Source organism: Bicyclus anynana, chromosome 16 (genome assembly GCF_947172395.1).
Source record: "Bicyclus anynana chromosome 16, ilBicAnyn1.1, whole genome shotgun sequence".
NCBI classification, from domain to species: Eukaryota; Metazoa; Arthropoda; class Insecta; order Lepidoptera; family Nymphalidae; genus Bicyclus; species Bicyclus anynana.
Window position 1 is genome coordinate 9,796,365 of NC_069098.1, and position 20,397 is coordinate 9,816,761.

Here is a 20,397-nt window from a genome sequence, read left to right on the forward strand (position 1 = left end):
CCTTTCGGCTTTCGTTTTATTATTTATTCGTGGATTCTTCTGTTATTTATGGTTGTCTCTGGAATTTCGTATGTAATAAACAACAACAAAGTAGATACGACCTCATTGCTCATTTAGTTTAATAAAGTTCAATGTTGTTTTCCATAATATTGTACAACATCATAAATTAGTAATTTTCATATACCTATGTCCGGAAAACTAAAAAGTGTTGTACCTTAATTTACAACACATTTTAATCCGACTTCAAAAAAAGGAGGAGGTTTCTTAATTCGAATTATATTTTAGCAACAGTTTTAATTTAAGGTGTGGTTTAGATAGTTATTTGAATCGAATTTGATTACCCTAACTATTATTAACCATTCATTATCAGTAATGATAGTTTAGCCAGGAGTTTTTGAAGCAACCTACTCGCAACATATTTTATAACAATCTAATATGTTATAGTCTTTATAGCCTCAGTAGCTCAACGGTAAGAGCGGTTGGACTCATCACCGAGGGGCGGTGGTTCAATCTCTGCCCCATTGGTCTATTGTAGTACCCACTCCTAGCACAGTCTTTCTCGACTAGCTGGAGGGGAATGGGAATATTGATCATATTATGGAAGATATGACAAATATTCTTTAAAAAAAATTGATATTACTAAATACTTCTCATCCATGAAACAGATAAAGATAGGTGAAGGTCGTTTCTAAGTCGGATCTTCTATGCTGTTAATATACGAGTTGTAGGTAGTGCACAAGCAAGACTGCATAATTTCAAAGGCCTTAATGGAATGTAGTCGGAAACCCTATCTAACAAGGCTTTGGTCTGTACAGTGGACGTTGGTACAGTAATATTATGCTATAATCCTGCGGTTCATTTCCCATCGTCTCCTCACAGAAGCGCATCAAACGATTTTGTATACTAAATGATAATTAAATTATGTCTTTGAAATTACCGACTCTATAATGTCTTTAATAATAAACATTAAACAAGCAATATTCGTGATAGATAGTGAATATATCATTCAATAAGCAAGAGCCGTGATAGCCCAGTGGATATAACCTCTGCCTCCGATTCCGGAGGGTGTGGGTTCGAATCCGGTCCGCGGCATGCCCCTACAACTTTTCAGTTGTGTGACGGTGAAGGAAAACATCATGGGGAAACCTGCATACCAGAGAATTTTCTTAATTTTCTGCGTATGTGAAATCTGCCAATCCGCATTGGGACAGCGTGGTAGACTATTTGGCCTAATCTCTCTCATTCTGAGAGGAGACTCGAGCTCAGCAGTGAGCCGAATATAGCCCCACCAGCCAGACCTGGACCAATTAAGATAACCTCAATCGACCCTGCCGGGGATCGAACCCAGGACCTCCGTCTTGTAAATCCACCGCGCATACCACTGCACCACGAAGGCCGTCAATAATTTAAGCTACGTAACACTTTTTTCAGTCATCTTTTTCACCTGGTATCTGCCCGGTGTCACAGAGCAAGTCTCCACAAAGACGCAAGTATTCGAAGCACATGAGACGCTACCGAAAACTGTACGTTTCACCTTTGTGAAAATAAGCTATGTCAGATCGCTCTGTAACATAGATACTATATCTCTGGGATCACAGAGCAAGCCTCCATAAAGACGCAGGTATTCGAAGCACATGAGACGCTACCGAAAACCGTAGATTTCATCGTTGTGAAAATAAGCTATGTCAGATCGCTCTGTAACATAGATACTATATCTCTGGGATCACAGAGCAAGCCTCCATAAAGACGCAGGTATTCGAAGCACATGAGACGCTACCGAAAACCGTAGATTTCATCGTTGTGAAAATAAGCTATGTCAGATCGCTCTGTAACATAGATACTATATCTCTGGGATCACAGAGCAAGCCTCCATAAAGACGCAGGTATTCGAAGCACATGAGACGCTACCGAAAACCGTAGATTTCTTCGTTGTGAAAATAAACTATGTCAGATCGCTCTGTAACATAGATACTATATCTTACCGGCAAAGACGTACCGCCAAGCGATTTAGCGTTCCGGTATGATGCCGTGTAGAAACCGAAAGGGGTGTAGATTTTCATCCTCCTCCTAACAAGTTAGCCCGCTTCCATCTTAGACTGAATCATCACTTACCATCAGGTGAGATTGTAGTCAAGGGCTAACTTGTAGAGAATAAAAAAAAAAAAAAAAATTACTCACTTGCCATTTAACCTCGTGTCTCGCAAAATTAGCGTAATATTAAATTCACCATACATTTTATAAATGCCCTAACAAAATTGATATACCACGATATATTGGTGATAATCACCACCCAAATATAGGTAACCTAAAAATATTGCTGTTAAATTTTCAAAGCGCTCCAGGCGTCAATTATTATAGCGAGAGTAAACCGTTGTTATTTCAGATATTTGCCGTGAATATGCGGATAAAATAATTTCGGTAAAGGCATTTCTAAATACATAAACGACATTTTATTATCTATTCGAACGATGAAAAAATACAATTTATTTTTGTTAAATTAACATCACTCAATTTGCTATGGTCGGTCTATATTTTAACGTAGAGGTTTTGGGTTTTTTCATGATTAAAGTATAAAAAGGGCATAACGTAAATTGAATTGTGGATGTGATAATTCAATTGAAATACGTGTTTGTTTGTTTGAACGCGCTAATCTAAGGACCTACTGGTCCGATTTGAAAATTCTTTCAGTGTTAGATAGGACATTTGTCGAGAAAGGCTATAAGCTATATATTATTCTCGTATTCCTGCGGGAACGGGAACCACGCGGCTGAAACCGCGCGGCTTCAGCTAGTAACTCAGGTTTAGGGGTTACAAGACAAAGCTTTATAAGACTTTCTCATTAGAAATACTGCATAGTTTATTCTACCACCTACATTATTACAAAATAATAAATAATAAAATACGTAAAACAATACCACATCCAATCTTTTTATATTTGAAATACTGGGACCAGATGGCAGTCGCTATTGATCCTGTAAACGAAGTCACTAAAGCGACATATTACTTGCGGAAAATAGAGGCTGATATTTTACTATTTGGTTTGAGTGAACTGGGACATGTTCACAGCATAGTAGTCTGTACATTGTACATTTTTGATTCTTGGATAGAAGCAGGCGTTACTTTGCGGAAGTTCATCATGATTATATAATGATTTATTTATTTTGCTATCATCCGCGAAAATTCGGCGAACCCATGCGACAACGTCACCCAGGTCCGACAAAATACTCTCTACGTACGTAGATGTTGACTCTACAACGTGCAATTGCACGTTGTAGAGTCAACATCTCCTGAGGATGCTCCGGTTTCGGGGTGAAACGTACGTAGAGAGTATTTTGTCGGACCTGGGTGACGTTGTCGCATGGGTTCGCCGAATTTTCGCGGATGATAGCAAAATAAATAAATCATTATATAATCATTTTTGATTCATAAATTATTGTCATAAAAATACGTCATACAGGCGACTGTCACCGTACCCATGCTATCTGAAAACCACTTTAATTTGAAATAATATTAGGTTCTTGCATATGGAATTGGCGTTTTCATATGCAAGGCTTTGGTTAAGAATTCCAATTTCAAAAACGGCTTGAAGGACGGCCGCAGACCAAAGTTGATAATGAAGAATTGACATGTGTTGGCCGATGCGGAACGCAGGCCACATGTTTAATTTTTTTTTTTATTCTTTACAAGTTAGCCCTTGACTACAATCTCACCTGATGGTAAGTGATGATGCAGTCTAAGATGGAAGCGGGCTAACTTGTTAGGAGGAGGATGAAAATACACACCCCTTTTGGTTTCTACACGGCATCGTACCGGAACGCTAAATCGCTTGGCGGTACGTCTTTGTCGGTAGGGTTGTAACTAGCCACGGCCGAAGCCTCCCACCAGCCAGACCTGGACCAATTAAGAAAACCTCCGTGTTGTAAATCCACCGCGCATACCACTGCGCCACGGAGGCCGTCAAAAATTTAAGCTACGTAACACTTTTTTCAGTTATCTTTTTCACCTGGTACCTGTCCAGGTGTCACAGAGCAAGTCTCCACAAAGACGCAGGTATTCGAAGCACTTATGACGCTACCGAGAACCGTAGGTTTCATCTTTGTGAAAATAAGCTATATCAGATCGCTCTGGGACATAGATACTCTGGGATCTTACTCTATAACGTCACTTGCCATTTAACCTCGTGTCTCGCAAAATAGCGTAATATTAAATTCACCATACATTTTATTAATGCCCTAACAAAATTGATATACCACGATATATTGGTGATTATCACCATTATATCGTGGTAGAGCCGTGATAGCCCAGTGGATATGACCTCTGCCTCCGATTCCGGAGGGCGTGGGTTCGAAACCGGTCCGGGGCATGCACCTCCAAATTTTCAGTTGTGTGCATTTTAAGAAATTAAATATCACGTGTCTCAAACGGTGACGGAAAACATCGTGAGGAAACCTGCACACCAGAAAATTTCTTAATTCTCTGCGTGTGTGAAGTCTGCCAATCCGCATTGGGCCAGCGTCGTGGACTATTGGCCTAACCCCTCTCATTCTGAGAGGAGACTCGAGCTCAGCAGTGAGCCGTATATGGGTTGATAACGACGACGATGACGACGACGACGACGATAAATATAGGTAACCAAATATAGGTGCTTGCCGGTAGGGTGGTATCTAGCCACGGCCGAAGCCTCCTACCAGCCAAAAAGTTACCTGATGTTGCCTCGCCTCCTGCTGCTTCAAGTACCGCAGCCGCTGCTCCTTGGCGCAGAGCAGCTGGTGCTGGGTGTCGATCTGCTGCTGCTGACGGAGCGCCATCGCCCGCAGTTCGCCCAGCGTCAGCTCCACCCCTTCCCCCAACTGTGGGCAAAGACAGAAGCCTTCATTGACCTGAGATCTATAAAATAAAAAATAAATAAAAATAGCTCTAATTCCTTACAATTACAGACATTTTATTTTTTAAATTATTATTAAGGTTTACAAGTTTTATCGATTGTCAGTGGGTTAGTTGATATTATCTAATTTTTATATTATGTTAGTAGTGTTAATTTTTCATTTTATTATTCTTTTTTGTAAGGACTGCATATAGCAGTGAAAGCCTCCTCCAATTGTAGCCATTGTATTCTGTCTCTGGCTGTTCGTTACCAAGTTTTACCTGCAACCCTGACTATATCGTCACTCCACCTTCTTAATTCTTTAGAATTCCTGAGATCTATAGTAGAACTTAATCTATTAGACAGCCGCGTGGCGCAGTGGGTAGTGACTCTGCTTCCTGCCTCCATGGCCGTGGGTTCCAGTGCCTGAGTGTGTTTGTACATTATATAAGTACTAGTAGACGCGCGCGATTTCACCCGCGTGGCTCCCGTAGGAATATGGGGATAAATAGGATATGGGGATATGGGGCGTTTTTTAATCATAGTTATTATTATTATGAATGACATAATGTTTCTCTCTAGATTATGCATGGTTTTTCTTGATGTAAAGGACTAAAACTATAATGATCCTACTACGTGGTTTCTACAAAATGTTAAATGTTCTGACTATTGTAATATTAAGATAGTTAAGCAGTTAATATAGCTAAGTATTATTTTTGTAAAACTTGCACGCCCTTCAAGGCGAAAACATTTGTACTATATTTTTTTTTTGTGATCTTTTTACATGTTTTGTGCAAATAAACGATAGATTGATTGATTGATAAAATATAGCCTATAGCTTTCCTCGATAAATGGGCTATCTAACACTGAAATATTTTTTCTAATCGGATCAGTAGTTCCAGAGATTAACGCATTCAATCAAACAAACAAACTCTTCAGCTTTATAATATTATTATAGATTTATATGTAGTATAAATGATGAGTCATATCTTGGCACTCATAAAAAATTATATTGAAGCTATCTTTCATACCAAGGTCTCTCGGAGATTTATTATTTGTTATTTATTATTTAATTCATTATTCCTACGAGTAGGTACTTGGACAATAATTATGTTACTTGTGTACCAAAGCAATGCTCATTAGTTTAATAAGTTGTTTAACTAAAGCAAAAGATAATAATTTAGGTAAGGACGTAAAATACCTGAAGGTTAAGTCTATCTACGATAATAAAGGTTTCAGAACGTATTCAATGCAAACAAATAAACAACAAAATCCTTTAAAACTATGATATAGATATTTTATCAGTCGTACATTTTACAATATTAATAAAGTTTAATGAAACAAGTATTATAATAAATTCAATTTTCTCTTAACAGACCTGTCCATTATGAATAATTCAACTTTCAAAGTTAAGAAAGTCAAAACAATTTTTCAGATTGCTGATGTAGCTAATGGCATAAAAAATTTAAGAAAAGTTTACTTAAATCATTATTAATGTTATTAAAAAGACAAATCTAACTCTCACCGTTCAAACAACTCCCGGAAACTTCGTTCTTGAGATAATAAATACGATAAGTATTTGACGGATGTTTTGAATCAGATTTTATTTCAAAGGAAACTTTTGCCTTTCTCAAGGCATAATTAATTTTAAGGTGAAAATGATCATTCCTATTAATAGGAATGATCATTTTCACCTTAAAATGGAAGGACAAAACTTGTAAATAAAACCCATAACTTGAATTATAAATTCGAAAGTCAAGTTACTCACAAAATCAAATTTCGGTAACAAGGCTATAGAAAATAATCGAAAATGAAAGACATCTAAGAAGGCACCTTTCCAGCAGAGCTTATTAGTGGTGATTGATAGGCCCCCACGAAGTCCTAGTCTATAACATACTGAGCTCAAGTCCAGACTTAGGAAGATAGTGTTGTACCTCGGTGTCTTGAAAAGCGCGATAAGTCTTCGGTCAATGTTAAAGTAAAATTTAAGGCGGCTCAAGTAAAATTTGGACATTAAATTCATACTTTTCTGACCACAAATAAAACGAATAATAGTATTGTGGGTAAATTATTAGACTTAAAGCTCTCCGCTTAATTCCTTCGCTTTTCCAACGCCTGATTCAAAATACGCCATGTGTCTTTGCTTGCGCGAGGAGCGCATTCGTTTGGGATTAGTGGAAGCCGGAAATATGAGTGCTGAATTACGATAGCCTGAAAGCTAAATTGTTTACTTTACTTTCTACAATTCAGTGATACAATGTTTTTAATTAAAGCGCTTTATATTCAAGTCGAAATAGGATGAAATATATTTTCACCTGACAAAAGTCGTGCAATATCTGACGAAAAGTAGCCTGTATAAAAATTTGTGTAATTCAGGCTGCAGCCTATCTCCATTCTAAATTTCAGTCATTCAATTCAGGAATTTTTGCATAAAAGTGTAGCAAACTTCCATACATCTATATAAACTTTCGCTATTACCAGTATAATATTTTATGGGATTCCATGCTATTATCTACATAATTGTTTGCAAACAAACATAAAAATTCATGACAATATAGAATTCAGGATTACCACACTTGGAAGCAAAAAATATACACTAAACCCACAAGAAATACGAATAATAAAACCATCTATAAGTGTATACTAGTGGGTCACAATCACAAATTCTTTAACATTTCCCTTCGGCGCCATAACGGAAGAATTAAGATTGTCGGTTGCCAAATTTATGTAAATCCCGACACTTGTTGATAGCGTCCGTTTCGGTAACGTATTGCCGAGAATATGTAACTCAAATAATATGCGGGACCACATGTTACGTTGCATACGACCGAGGTCAGCGTAAATAATGAGTTTAAAGCGCATGCATCTGGGAAATTTATTGCCGAAATCTTGAGTGCTGGCAAATTTATACATATGCAGTACTTGCAAAGCTAAAAATAAATACTTAGCAACTGTAAAAGTCACCATTATCCAAACTTGGTTGCTTAAAGGTAACAGAAGAGCTGGGAATTTTTTTTGCGCAAAGGATCAGCCATGCCTGTCCAATTGGAAATTGCAGCCAGTATTCTAACATACTACGTGGGCAAGATTTGTATAGCAATAACGATCAGTTGGCTTTAGTTCCTTATCGTATTATTAATCAATAAAAACTACGTAAGTTTAAGCCTCTCCCACCACGGTTAAGAGGCTGTACTCAACACTGAGAGACTGATCATTCCTCTAACAGTATTTCTGATTAATTGTAAGGGAACGGAATATTAGTCATGTTATAAAAATTGGCAAATATTCTTTAAAAAGTGATTCATTGTTAACTAGTTGACGCCTGCGACTTCGTCCGCGTGAAACCCTACCTCTACCCCTACCCTATGTATCCTATGTCCATCTCCAGGTTCTAAGCTACCTCTCCACACACAATTTTCAGCCAAATCGGTCTAGCCGTTCTTGAGTTATGAAAAGTGTAACTAACACGACATTCTTTGTCATGTATAAATGTGTGTGTCAGTTTTATTTTGCTTATTTACTCTAAAATACCACCATCTTGCGAGTCCCTAGCAGCAATAAACAAATTAATTGGATAATGTTTATAGGTGAATATAGAAGCAAAGTCTTCAAATATTCTCTGAGGCACGGAGCGTAAGTAATGGAATAAATTAGTACTGACACGTTCATCCCTTTAGTTATCGATTAATGTCAACGCTGCTTTAACCGATGAATTTTTCATAAACGATGAACTGGGCCGCATCGGTGTGGAATAATGTATGTGCCATTCCATTACCAGACGTGAGGAGGGGTCACGGACAATGGTTTGACAAGCATCGTTCAATGGAGATTTACAGCCCCTGAGGTCCGATACTGTGCAATCTGAAATGGCTGAATAATTAAAGCTAATAGCGGAAGAATTTTTTTTATTGAAGAATTCACTAAGGAACTTCAAGCTAACTCATCCTAATGGCTATGCAAATTATACCCACTTGCAATGGTAGCGAGAATACTGTCTTGTTTAAATTTAGATTTTATAAAAGCACTTTTGAAACGTTCTAGAAAACTCTTTACTAGATTGTGATCAGATACAATTGAGGGCAGGTCACTCAAAATCTTTTAAACTAATGACGGCGGAATTATATTTCTCTGACGTGTCGTGTCGTGACGCATCAGAACAGAATCGGTATCATACATTTTGTATGGCAAAGTTTACACTTATGTGTTGTGACATGTCGTGATGGATTCTGATGTTTCGCATACAAAATGAAGACACGACGATGACACGACACGTCAGTCAAATAAAATTCCGCCTTGATCATTTACAATATTTAATTCAAACTTACATTATAAAAGTCCGTCGGTTTGTCTGAATGTTACATTTTCACGACTATGCTATTTACCTACATCTGGAAGGTTTCTTTTTTTATTCTTTACAAGACTGCAATCTCACCTGATGGTAAGTGATGATGCAATGTAAGATGCAAGCGAGCTAACTTGATAGGATTTAGATGAACACCCATTTTGGTTTCTACACGACATCGTACTGGAACGCAGTCGCTTGGCGGTACGTCTTTACCGGTAAGTAACGGTAGGTAACTAGCCACGGCCGAATCCTCGCACCAGCCAGATCTATACTAATTTAGAAAACCTCAATCGGCCCAGCCGGGGATCGCTCCCAGGACCTCCGTCTTGTAAATCCACCGCGCATACCACTGCGTCACGGAGGTAAATTTTGGAGATAAATAGAACCTTGAAGCAGAAAGCCACTTTTATTTAAATTCCGAAAAAATCAATGAATTTTTTGGGTATCCTGCGGGACTTGTGAAAAAGCAGTATCACTGAATCACGGGCGTCCGCTACTTTACTTTTTACTTTACTTTGCTTTATTTTGCTTTGCTTTGCTTTGCTTTCCTTTACTTTGCTTTGCTTTGCTTTGCTTTGCTTTGCTTTGCTTTGCTTTGCTTTGCTTTGCTTTGCTTTGCTTTGCTTTGCTTTGCTTTACTTTGCTTTGCTTTGCTTTACTTATACTTTTGTGTAAAGATGAATGCCGATCCAATTTCTTCCTAGCATCCCTGTCATTGAGAAATTCATCCGTCATATACCTCGTAACCTCTAATTAATAAAAAAGTGATATTGCACATTTTCTAAATTTATATACATTGGGAAGTCCTTAACTGCATGGGGGGTCTATTTCATAGATAGAGATAACTTAAAGAATTAGTAGATAATGCTTAAACGATTAGCGGCGATCATTACAAAATCATTACTTTTATCTGAGATTAAATCACATGATATTCCACTATAGGTAAGTTCATTTTCCAGAAGACATTATCGACGGAGCGGCTATATAAAGGCTGCCCATAAAAGTAGGTGTGTACTTACATAGTATGTAAAGAAACAGAAATAGGTTAACGACAAAATAATGCAGGCGAGGCGCCTTTGAATTACGGTTACACATGCGACGTCATTTTGCATGAGAATGCAAATATAAAGGTCGCTACTCATTGTTACGTTCTCACTGATTTTATAAGTGTTTATATTTATGAAAATTAATACATTGACACAGTGAGATATTTTACCAACAAAAAATATGTGTGGTACTCGGGGACCGTCAGGGTAAAGTTATTGCATAGCATTTTTTATCAACTTAAGCAATTAAAAATAATAAAGAAAAATGTTGAGCTGGAATCGAACTCTGGTTCAATAAGTTTTGCCCCTTAGTTTCCCACCACTTGTCCAGTTGAATCGATATGACAAAGTCGAAATATGTTAATTTGATGCACGGCTTGGATGTTAGGCTTATTTTCGTTACGCAATTTCTTGATTCGGTGCCGCGCTCCAAGCCCGCGATAAAAGCTATAGCAATATTTAAAAAACTAGACATAAGAATTTCTTATATAATTATGTAGGATAAATATTACGTCACCATTCTGATAAAATAATAATTCACTTTTGTTTGATCACTAAACTACTGATAGGTAGATTATAACATCACAATAAGTTTTTGTGATGTTATAATGACAGACAGAAAGCAATGTATATTTATTACATCAGATTTAATTAAGGAAACAGTGATGTAATTGCAAAGCCACCATTTAACGCACCTTAAGATGTCTCGTTAATGTTCGCTGAAGAATTCCATAACGACGTTTATTGCCGTTATAAAGATATCTGAAGGTGTTATTGCTTGAGTTAAAATGTACCTGTCACCATATAAGGAAATAATCGACTTTATTTTTTTTCGCTTAGATGATTAGTAAATTAAAACAAATGAACGAAGGAGCTATGCTCGAAGTATATGTGTGATGGATTCAGAATTCAGGACCAAAGTCATCGACATAGCTCAACGAGTCGCGAAGCTGATGAGGCGGGATTCGTTCGAAGAGCCGATGGACGTTGGGGTTACAAGTTGCTGAAATAGCGACCCTCTGAAGTTATAATGTTGGTCGATCGCTTATAGTCTCGGAGTATGCAATTCATTACTTTGACTATACTACTCGTAGTTCACATAATACGAAATTGAAATTTAACAAATGTCATCCGGTGTTTACTGGTGGATATCATACAGTATGTAGATGACATTTTGTCAATTGATTTGATGTATATTTTAAAAGGTTGATAGTAAATACCTAAATAGTGAATAAGCCAGCAGAATTTCTTACATAATCATCATCATCATTATCAACCCATATTCGGGTCACTGCTAAGCTCGAGTTTCCTCTCAGTATGAGATGAGTTAGGCCAATAATAGTCTACCACGGTGGCCCAAGGCGGATTAGCAGTCTTTACACACGCAGAGAATTGAAAAATCTCTCAGGTTTCCTCACGATGGAATTTTTCCTTCACCGTTTGAGACACGTGATATTTAGTTTCTTAAAATGCACACAACTGAAAAGTTGGAGGTGGAAGAGAAGGTTCTTACAAAGAGGCCTAATTGGTCGGTTTCAAGACGGTACCAAAAATAAATAAATATCATAAACAAGATTCTTCAAAGAAATCAATTACGAGTAACAAATGACGTTTGAATCGTTTGAATATACATTTGATTTGATTTATTTAATAAAATTGAAGTAATGTGGGACGTCTCGAGCTCTCGAAGTGGGCTGACATTTAGCCTGAGGTCAAAAACAACTCCTACGCTTGATTTCGGGACATACTATTCGCATTCATTGTTTATTTATGCCTTCCCGTATTTATGTTTGTTTTCTCATTTGGTATGTAGGTACTTTTAATATACAACTAGTACATTATAGCAAAGGTCATCTTTATTTAGCTCGAATGCTAGTAATTCTGTTATCAGCTAATGTTTTCATAAGCATTAAAAGTAAGCTTCGTCATAAAGATTAACTAAATGACTGTTTTCCCATAATCGCTTCGAGAATATTTCATACAGCCACAATACCTGTTTCTCGCCATAAAATGATATATCGACTACACGAATGTTCGAAGGGAAAACGTTAATACATAAAAATAAAATAAAATAAAAGAAAAATTAGTAGATATACTGAATTTTCGGTATCTATTATATCTTTTGCTAATAGGATTTTAAAATAGAATTACTTCTAATACCAAATTGCATCCATAATCCATTTCGACGCTCCAGTAAAGTTCTCCCATGAAATTGCAGCGAGGAGTCATTAAAGTTTGTCAAAGTTTTAGGGTCAATTAGCGTCCGTTCCATATGTTTACCACAGTTGAAAATTTGCTAACCACTTTGAGAGCAACTGCCATGCCGCTTTGAAGGTATGCTCACACGAATTAATTGCTCACTTAGGGAGCAGCCCCACCTGACTTAGAGTTCGCAGTTTACTGCTTTTCTATACACATTGAGTCAGGGGCGGGGCAAGGGGGAGGGTAACGTGAGTCAGTCACTCGTTGTCTGAGGGACCTCATGTCCAGAAGAACGTGATGAAAAAAAAACGAGTACTATTTTCGCCGCGGTCCGCGAAGCGTTGTACTCCTCGGCTCTCGAAACAACATATTTTAACGAAAAATCATTAGTACTATATGTTTTTAAATCCCTGTAAAAATTTTGATTTTTTTATTTATTTACTAGTTTCGAAAGCTTTTTAAGTTTCATGCGAAAATTCAACTACATCTAGGAGTCAAGGCTAAAAGATTTTACCCACATTCTATTTTTGTCTTGTAACGTCACTATTATTGATTTAGTCCCTCACATTCAAATCGATAATAAGCTATTATTGCATTAGGAACATGTACCTATCTACATCTTTTTTGGTGACTCGTATTTTTTTTTTAATCTTTTTTTTTGAGAAGCTTTATCACAGAGTGATAATGCCACTCCGTTAACAAATACTAATAGATAATTCCATAAACAATTTAGGCTATAACTTTTTTTTTTTTTTATTCTTTACAAGTTAGCCCTTGATTACAATCTCACCTGATGGTAAGTGATGATGCAGTCTAAGATGGAAGCGGGCTAACTTGTTAGGAGGATGAAAATCCACACCCCTTTCGGTTTCTACACGGCATCGTACCGGAACGCTAAATCGCTTGGCGGTACGTCTTTGTCGGTAGGGTGGTAACTAGCCACGGCCGAAGCCTCCCACCAGCCAGACCTGGACAAATTAAGAAAATCTCAATCTGCCCAGCCGGGGATCGAACCCAGGACCTCCGTCTTGTAAATCCACCGCGCATACCACTGCGCCACGGAGGCCGTCAAAATTACAATGATTATTACAAATTATTTAGAATAACTAACGTTATTCTAATGATCTTCATCTATTATTTATAATTATTAAATTAAAAGTTTTCATTATTGAAAAGGCGTCTTCCGGCAGACTTTATTCCTATGATTGTAGAAATTCCTATTTACGATCTCAAAGTTTAATAATAGGTATTTATAACAATATCTTGATAAATATTTTAAATATGCGACTGTTATACTACGCATTTGGACGTGGACGATAACGTTTGTCACACTAGGGCTGAAAAATGCTTGTTCTCGACAGATGACTTAGGGTCAAGTGTGAATGCTTCCTTAATATTGTACCTTAGACTCGAAACTTTCTTGAGAGTTATTCGCGGTTTGTGTTACTCAAAGTCAAAGGGGCATACCGAACCCACCTACTGAATTTGATAAATGAGTTTTTCGAAATTACTGGTATATATTTAGTACTCGTGAGCTACATCCGTGAGATAAAGACCTTTTTAATGTCTTTAAACAATGTTTGGTAATGTTACCGAAAAAAACATAGTTAATTAATGGACTGCTAGAATAAAGGGGTAGTCAATGCCTTGTGCTCTAGCCTTATCTATTGCTATTTTCGTTTCTCTTAATACAACCGCCAACACGTCGTTAAATATAAAAAAAAATGTATGAGAATGACATATCTGATGGTTAGATTGATCACGTGACCTGTCAATGTCAAAACAAAATAAATGTCATTCCCATACATTTTATACTTTTCGACGTGTTAGCGATTGTAGAAAGAGAATCGATCTGTAACATGGCTAGAGGCCCTGTAGTCGGTAAAAATATGTAGGAGGACCTACATAATTATCGAAAGAAGACGCGCTCTGCGAAGCTAATCCTGTAGGTTATTAAATCAAATAGAAAGAAAGGAAAAGAAAGCAAAATAAAGTATCCAACACACACAAACGCAAAATATACACAAAATTTAATAAAAGCACGAGTGAAGTGTGTACTTTACGCAAAAAGGCTGTTACAGATGTAATTAAAGCTATTCAGCATACAAGGGTGTAATGAAGGAGGTAAGGGAATCTAGCGGACGATGAATAAAACATGCCTCGTGTGCGCTCGCCTTTATGACAAGGTTACAAAGGTTTAATGTATAAGTTGAAAGCTTTTTACTGGATTTTCCCTTGATTAAAAATAAATAACCTTGTTATTTTGTTGTAGGTGTTACAAAATTAAATAATGTATATTTTAGCTCACACAAAAATTATAATATTTTAAGAGGTAAGTAAATGAATTTGGACTAGTGTTCTACTTTACTCATATTATTTTACTCTTTATTGTTTATGGTTCATTTTTTAAATTGTAATTTAACAAAAATAAGCAATATATAATACAAAATATGTAAAATAATTATAATAATTACATGCTCATTAAATCCCTTAATCCAAAAACTTGTTTGTGAAAGATTAGTTCAAATGTTTATCACACTAATATTCTAAAGGCGAAAGTTTGTGTGTAAGTGCGGAAGTGTGTAAGTGTGTAAGTATGTTTGTTGCTCTTTTACGCTGCGGCTACTGAAGCGATTTGGGTGAAATTTGGAATGAAAATATATTTTACTCTGGATTAACACATATGGTACTTTTTATCTCGGAAAAATGCATGGTTCCCGCGGGACTTGTGAAAAACTGAATTCCACGCGGACGAAGTCGCGGGCGTCCGCCAGTAATTTCATAATGCAATACTCATTTTTATTTGTTGAGCTCTTTGACTAATAAACCAATGATGTTGTGTACATATGTTTCACGCGAAAATATTAGGTTAATTAATGAAAATAAAAAAAGAAATGAATATATATTTTAAAACTGACCTAGTAATTGATCAGCATTATTAAATTTTACTAACGTACGTTTTATTTTCCTTATAAACTTTCATACTTTTTAAGGCCAAATTGCTTTCATCTTAAACATGGGCCGAACCACAAAGCGTATAAATCAGTGTGTAGGTGCGGTGAGACTTATAAGACTCATGAATTTATTTGTAAGTCGACCTCACAGAAATATGTAAGCATATTATGTTCTGAAAAAGTGAGTGAGGCAAGCTGATAAACAAATTGAGCTCTCATACACGTTGTTGATTCAACGTGATTTCTATATACAAATAAAATTTGGAGACAAATATTTATTGTAGGTAGTGTTTTATTATTTTGACACTAGCTGACGCCGCGCAGTTTTACCCGTGTGGTTCTCGTTCTTGTAGGAATACATGAATAATATAGCCTATAGCCTTCCTCGATAAATGGGCTATCTAACACTGAAAGATTTTTTCAAATCGGATCAGTAGTTCCTGAGATTAGCGCGGAGCTTAGACCTACCACGCTGCTTTAATGCGGATTTGATAATATATATTATATATGTCAGTAAATCAATGGTTTCCAACAAGACATTAAAAAGTCTACTCGTATCTCTAGTAGGGAGGAGAAGTATAACAAAATGTAATTCATTTCAAATACTCATATACCTACTTTTCCTATTATTTATGTTCATTTCATTTACGTCACACCGGGCAGCGCTGACACGCGAGAAAAAAATATTACCTCTCATCAATATCTTGAGACGTCAAGAAATGAATGATCAGCGAAGAATACTGTTTGCTTATTATTTTTTGTATTTCTGAGAACCGGTTTATTAAAGGAAATAATACATATAGCTTTATTAATTATTAGAACTAACTAAAATGGCTATGTAGTTAGTCTGTACGTGGTGGTCGGTGCGAGAGGATTACCAGCAAAATCTCTTTATAACTTGCTTAAAGACCTTGGCCTCTCTAGAAGTGCAGCTCTATATTCTATTGCATATACATAGCAGTTCTATATTAGAACGAGTATCCTAAGCTGCTCTAATAGGATCTTACCAAATTTTGCTAGACAGGGAGAACAACACGAGTAGAGAACGGGGAGTGTTGATCGATCGTCAAGGAATTCTTTAACCCTACATCCTGTAGTCACAAGTTCAGGACTCTGCTCGGAGTTTTTCTCTCTACCACGCGATGGACCCGGCACCCGCACGGTGAATCCACGAAATGCTAAGATATTCGTCTCATATTAAACTAATCTACGTATAAGTTAATTTTGCACACCATGATTCTACCACCAAAACTGCGTTTCCCGCATTATAGATGTACTTTAGCTACCTGTACTTAGTAATTTTACAAAAGTTAATCATAGGAGTAATAAATACAACAATTTTCGTCAACACGTCGTTTATCAAATCCAGATTATAATATGACATAGTCTGACGTAAATGAAGACGCGGGTGAAATAAATTTCACCTTTCACATTTATTCATAAGCAAATGAGTTTCGTCCGCATGGTTCCCGTTCCCGTAGAAATACGAGGATAATATATAACCTATATCATTCCTCGATAAATGGGCTATCTAACACTGAATGAATTTTTCAAATCGGACCAGTAGTTCCTGAGATTAGCGCGTTCAATCAAACAAACAAACTCTTCAGCTTTATAATATTAGTATAGATTATAAAGAAGAAAGATAAGATTGTTTGAATTAACAGGCTCGGAAAATACTGGACCGATTTGAAGAATACTTTTACCATTAGAATCTTACATTATCACTGAACCTGATGAACGGGGATAATTTATAGCCTACGATCATAGGCTATATAATGTCCCCGTTTTCTACGGGAGCGGATACCACATGGGTGCAACCGCGGGGCGTCTACTAGTTATTTATAAAATGGATAAAATGTAATACGAAGATAATACTCGTAAAGGTATAAGTCTAGCTATTTAAAATGAAATTCTTGTTTCGTATGAAATTTCAAATACGAACAATTACGCCCACTTTGAAATTCTTAACCAATGTAATAAATTTAATTAATAACTTTATTTTATTGGTTTTCCAGTAGAATGGAAAAGCTCCTACCTTTTCTTAATCATTGAAAATGGTTAGCAAATCTCTATAATTTATCATTAACCAAAAGACTATGCTCGCCTAATTATTACTCTACGACTAAACTCAGATGATTTTGTACCCATCTAGTTTCTTTTTCTTTGGAGTTTTGAAGTAAAGAATATATTATGTTACTGCATAAAGCATTATATTATAATAATTATAAAGCTAAGAGGGAGTCTAGGGTGGCAATACTGTCGTCATTTTATAAAAACTAAGTAATCAACCTACCCCATGTTTTTATTTGGTGGCAATACGTCGTCTTTTTATAAAAACTGAGTAAAGTTTAGACGTGGGGTTGGAAGCTAAAGCCGGATTTATATTTATCTGACGTGTCGTCTTGTGACGCATCAGAACAGAATCGGTTTCATACATTTTGTATGCGTCGCGTCAGAAACCATCATAACATGTCACAACACATAAGTGTAAACGTTGCTTTACAAAATGTACCGATACCTGATACCGATTCTGTCCTGTGTGCCTAGTAAGAGTTTTCAATATTTTCATACTGCTACTACCGCGTTAACGTAAACGCGAATTTATATGGAATTGAAACAGTTGTGCAGTAGTGCCACTAGATGGCGCTGTTTCAATTCTCTAGAAATTCGCGTTTACGAAAACGCGATAGTAACAGTATCAAACTGCCACTAGGCCCTCTGATGCATCACACCACGTCACGTCAGACAAATGTAAATCCATCTTAAGTGTTCACGTCACGTCACGTCAGACAAATGTAAATCCACCTTAAGTGTGTAGCTGATGTAATGATTGCTCTTGATTGCTCATACATTCCGAAGTAGATTCTAAAAAATATACTTTTATCTGGATGATTAAGGATTCGATCCTACATGGTCCATGTTGATTATCCATGTAGGATCTAGATTCTACATGGGTACTTCTAATGGCTAGCCATCAGAGGTTCTTAGACCTTTTAAAAGAGCTGTTTATGGCACGAACTATGGGGCTTTTTGATAGCTTTTATTTTGAAATTTATCTTTCACTTTTAGACCTCTCATCTATTTAAAAAATTACCTCTCATAAATATCTAACTTGCTGAAAGTAATCGTGCCTATTTGTTTGGACAAAATAGTATTCTAAGACCGGGACCGGTAAATTGTACGCTGTATCTAATGAATATTCAGAACAGCGTGTTACGTGTCGACATCGCAAACTTTGTCAATTAATTTTCTTAGCCGAGTATAAAACGCCAAAAATTGGTGAGGTTAGAGTCAGTATTTAGTAAAAGGTTCTGTATCAATAAAATACAATTTTAGTTAGCAAAGTAGTTACGAACTCTTATGAAAAAGTTAACTAACTCTTTGGGCCAGTGGTTAGCATGTGGATTAGAATCACGAGGTTCTGGGTTCAAGTATTGGGCCGGGTTATGAAATACTGAACTTTTTTTTTTTGTAAGAAATTTTCAATAATAACTCTCAGCCACTGCAACGCATAGGCTAATCACTGGATTAAAGAAGCAGTTCCATATAAAAACTTTTTATAGCGAAGTTCGTTCCTGTGGTAAAATTAATCCATTCTTGGAAATGTGTCACAAGCTACTTAAAGTTTTCTCTGAGGCACAGAGTTTAGTGCCTGAAACGTCGGTATGAATTGCATAGTGGGATGAACTATCATTCGGTGTCTGCTCGAGCATTAATTTTCAATCGAAGTACTCGTACTATAGTCTGGTAAGTTCGTTTATATCACTCCCATGATATGCGGGCGACGAGGGGAACGACTGCGCGGTTGTCAAGTCGTGGGTTTTTCATTAATCGCTACAAGCCCCCGGCCCGCGCGGAACATCAGGAGTGTTACGAACGAGGTTGCCAAGCTATATATACTAACCACACAAAGACGGTATAAGGCTTAAGTTGACATCATTTTGAGGTACAGGGTTATAGGAAGTTCTTTTTACACGCTTTATAATAGCTTCACTTGTAACTATGTAGGTATCTAAGAAAATCTTGGAATCTTAATTTGACCCACTTCCCGGTTTTCGTTTAGGATGAAATTTTGCACACGCTCTGAGTTCTGATGACAATACATAACTAGCTAAAAAACGTCGTTACAAATCCAATATGGCGGCCTCCCCAAGATGGCGCACAGGCTGTTTAAAATCCACCCCCATGATATGGATATCAAATGACAGGATTTGATGTCAGGAATACAAAAAAAATAGTCACGTGACTTAAATCCAATATTTGTGATTTTTAGTGCGTGCTAAAAAGTGTTTTTTAAACTATTTAAAGTTATTTAATTCCATGTATAGTTGTAGAATAAAAAGCTGCTTGCTGTAAGCTCTGAATATCCCTTATTTATTATTTTTATTATCTGGCGCTTATTATAATTAATTTAATTCGTTTCTAAGGCTCTTTTGTTTTAAATAAAGAATACAGTACCCTAAAAATTGTATCACGTTTAAAAGCCAAGTAAGCTGGCGTTGCAATATAACCTTAATGGCATATAAATTAAGATTCACATAAATATATACAGACTTCAGTACTTTCGTGGGCGTTTAGGTATTTATGAGAGCTTCTAATTATACAACACGTCCCGTTATAAAATATTTTATCCTAAATATCTCGTGTCAAGTTGTTGATGAAATTTTGCAAACAAACACCTTTTGTATAAATAATTAATTGAAACAACTGCCAAAATAAAGTAGGATTTATGTAAAGCTAACTAAAGGAAGCACTAGAGTTTTATATCCACATATTATTATGGTACGTAATGAAAATTTTACCCTATTATTTTAGACGGCTTCCATGGCGCAGTGGTATAGGCGGTGGATTTACAAAACGGAGGTCGTGGGTTCGATTCCTGGCTGGGTCGATTGAGATTTTCTTAATTGGTCCAGGTCTGGCTGGTGGGAGGCTTCGGCCGTGGCTAGTAACCACCTTACCGACAAAGACGTACCGCCAAGC

At 36.6% G+C, this 20,397-nt stretch overlaps 1 protein-coding gene across 7 annotated transcripts in view; it reads right to left on the reverse strand.

Annotated features, from left to right (window-relative positions):
- The window catches only part of LOC112048176 (apoptosis-stimulating of p53 protein 1), a 371,714-nt gene that overhangs the window by 41,275 nt on the left and 310,042 nt on the right, over nucleotides 1-20,397 (reverse strand). For all 7 annotated transcript variants that reach the window (XM_024085603.2, XM_024085604.2, XM_024085600.2 and 4 more), the window contains one exon: nucleotides 4,704-4,850. In XM_024085603.2, the coding sequence (XP_023941371.1) occupies nucleotides 4,704-4,850 (147 nt within the window). The remainder of the gene's footprint in view (nucleotides 1-4,703; nucleotides 4,851-20,397) is intronic.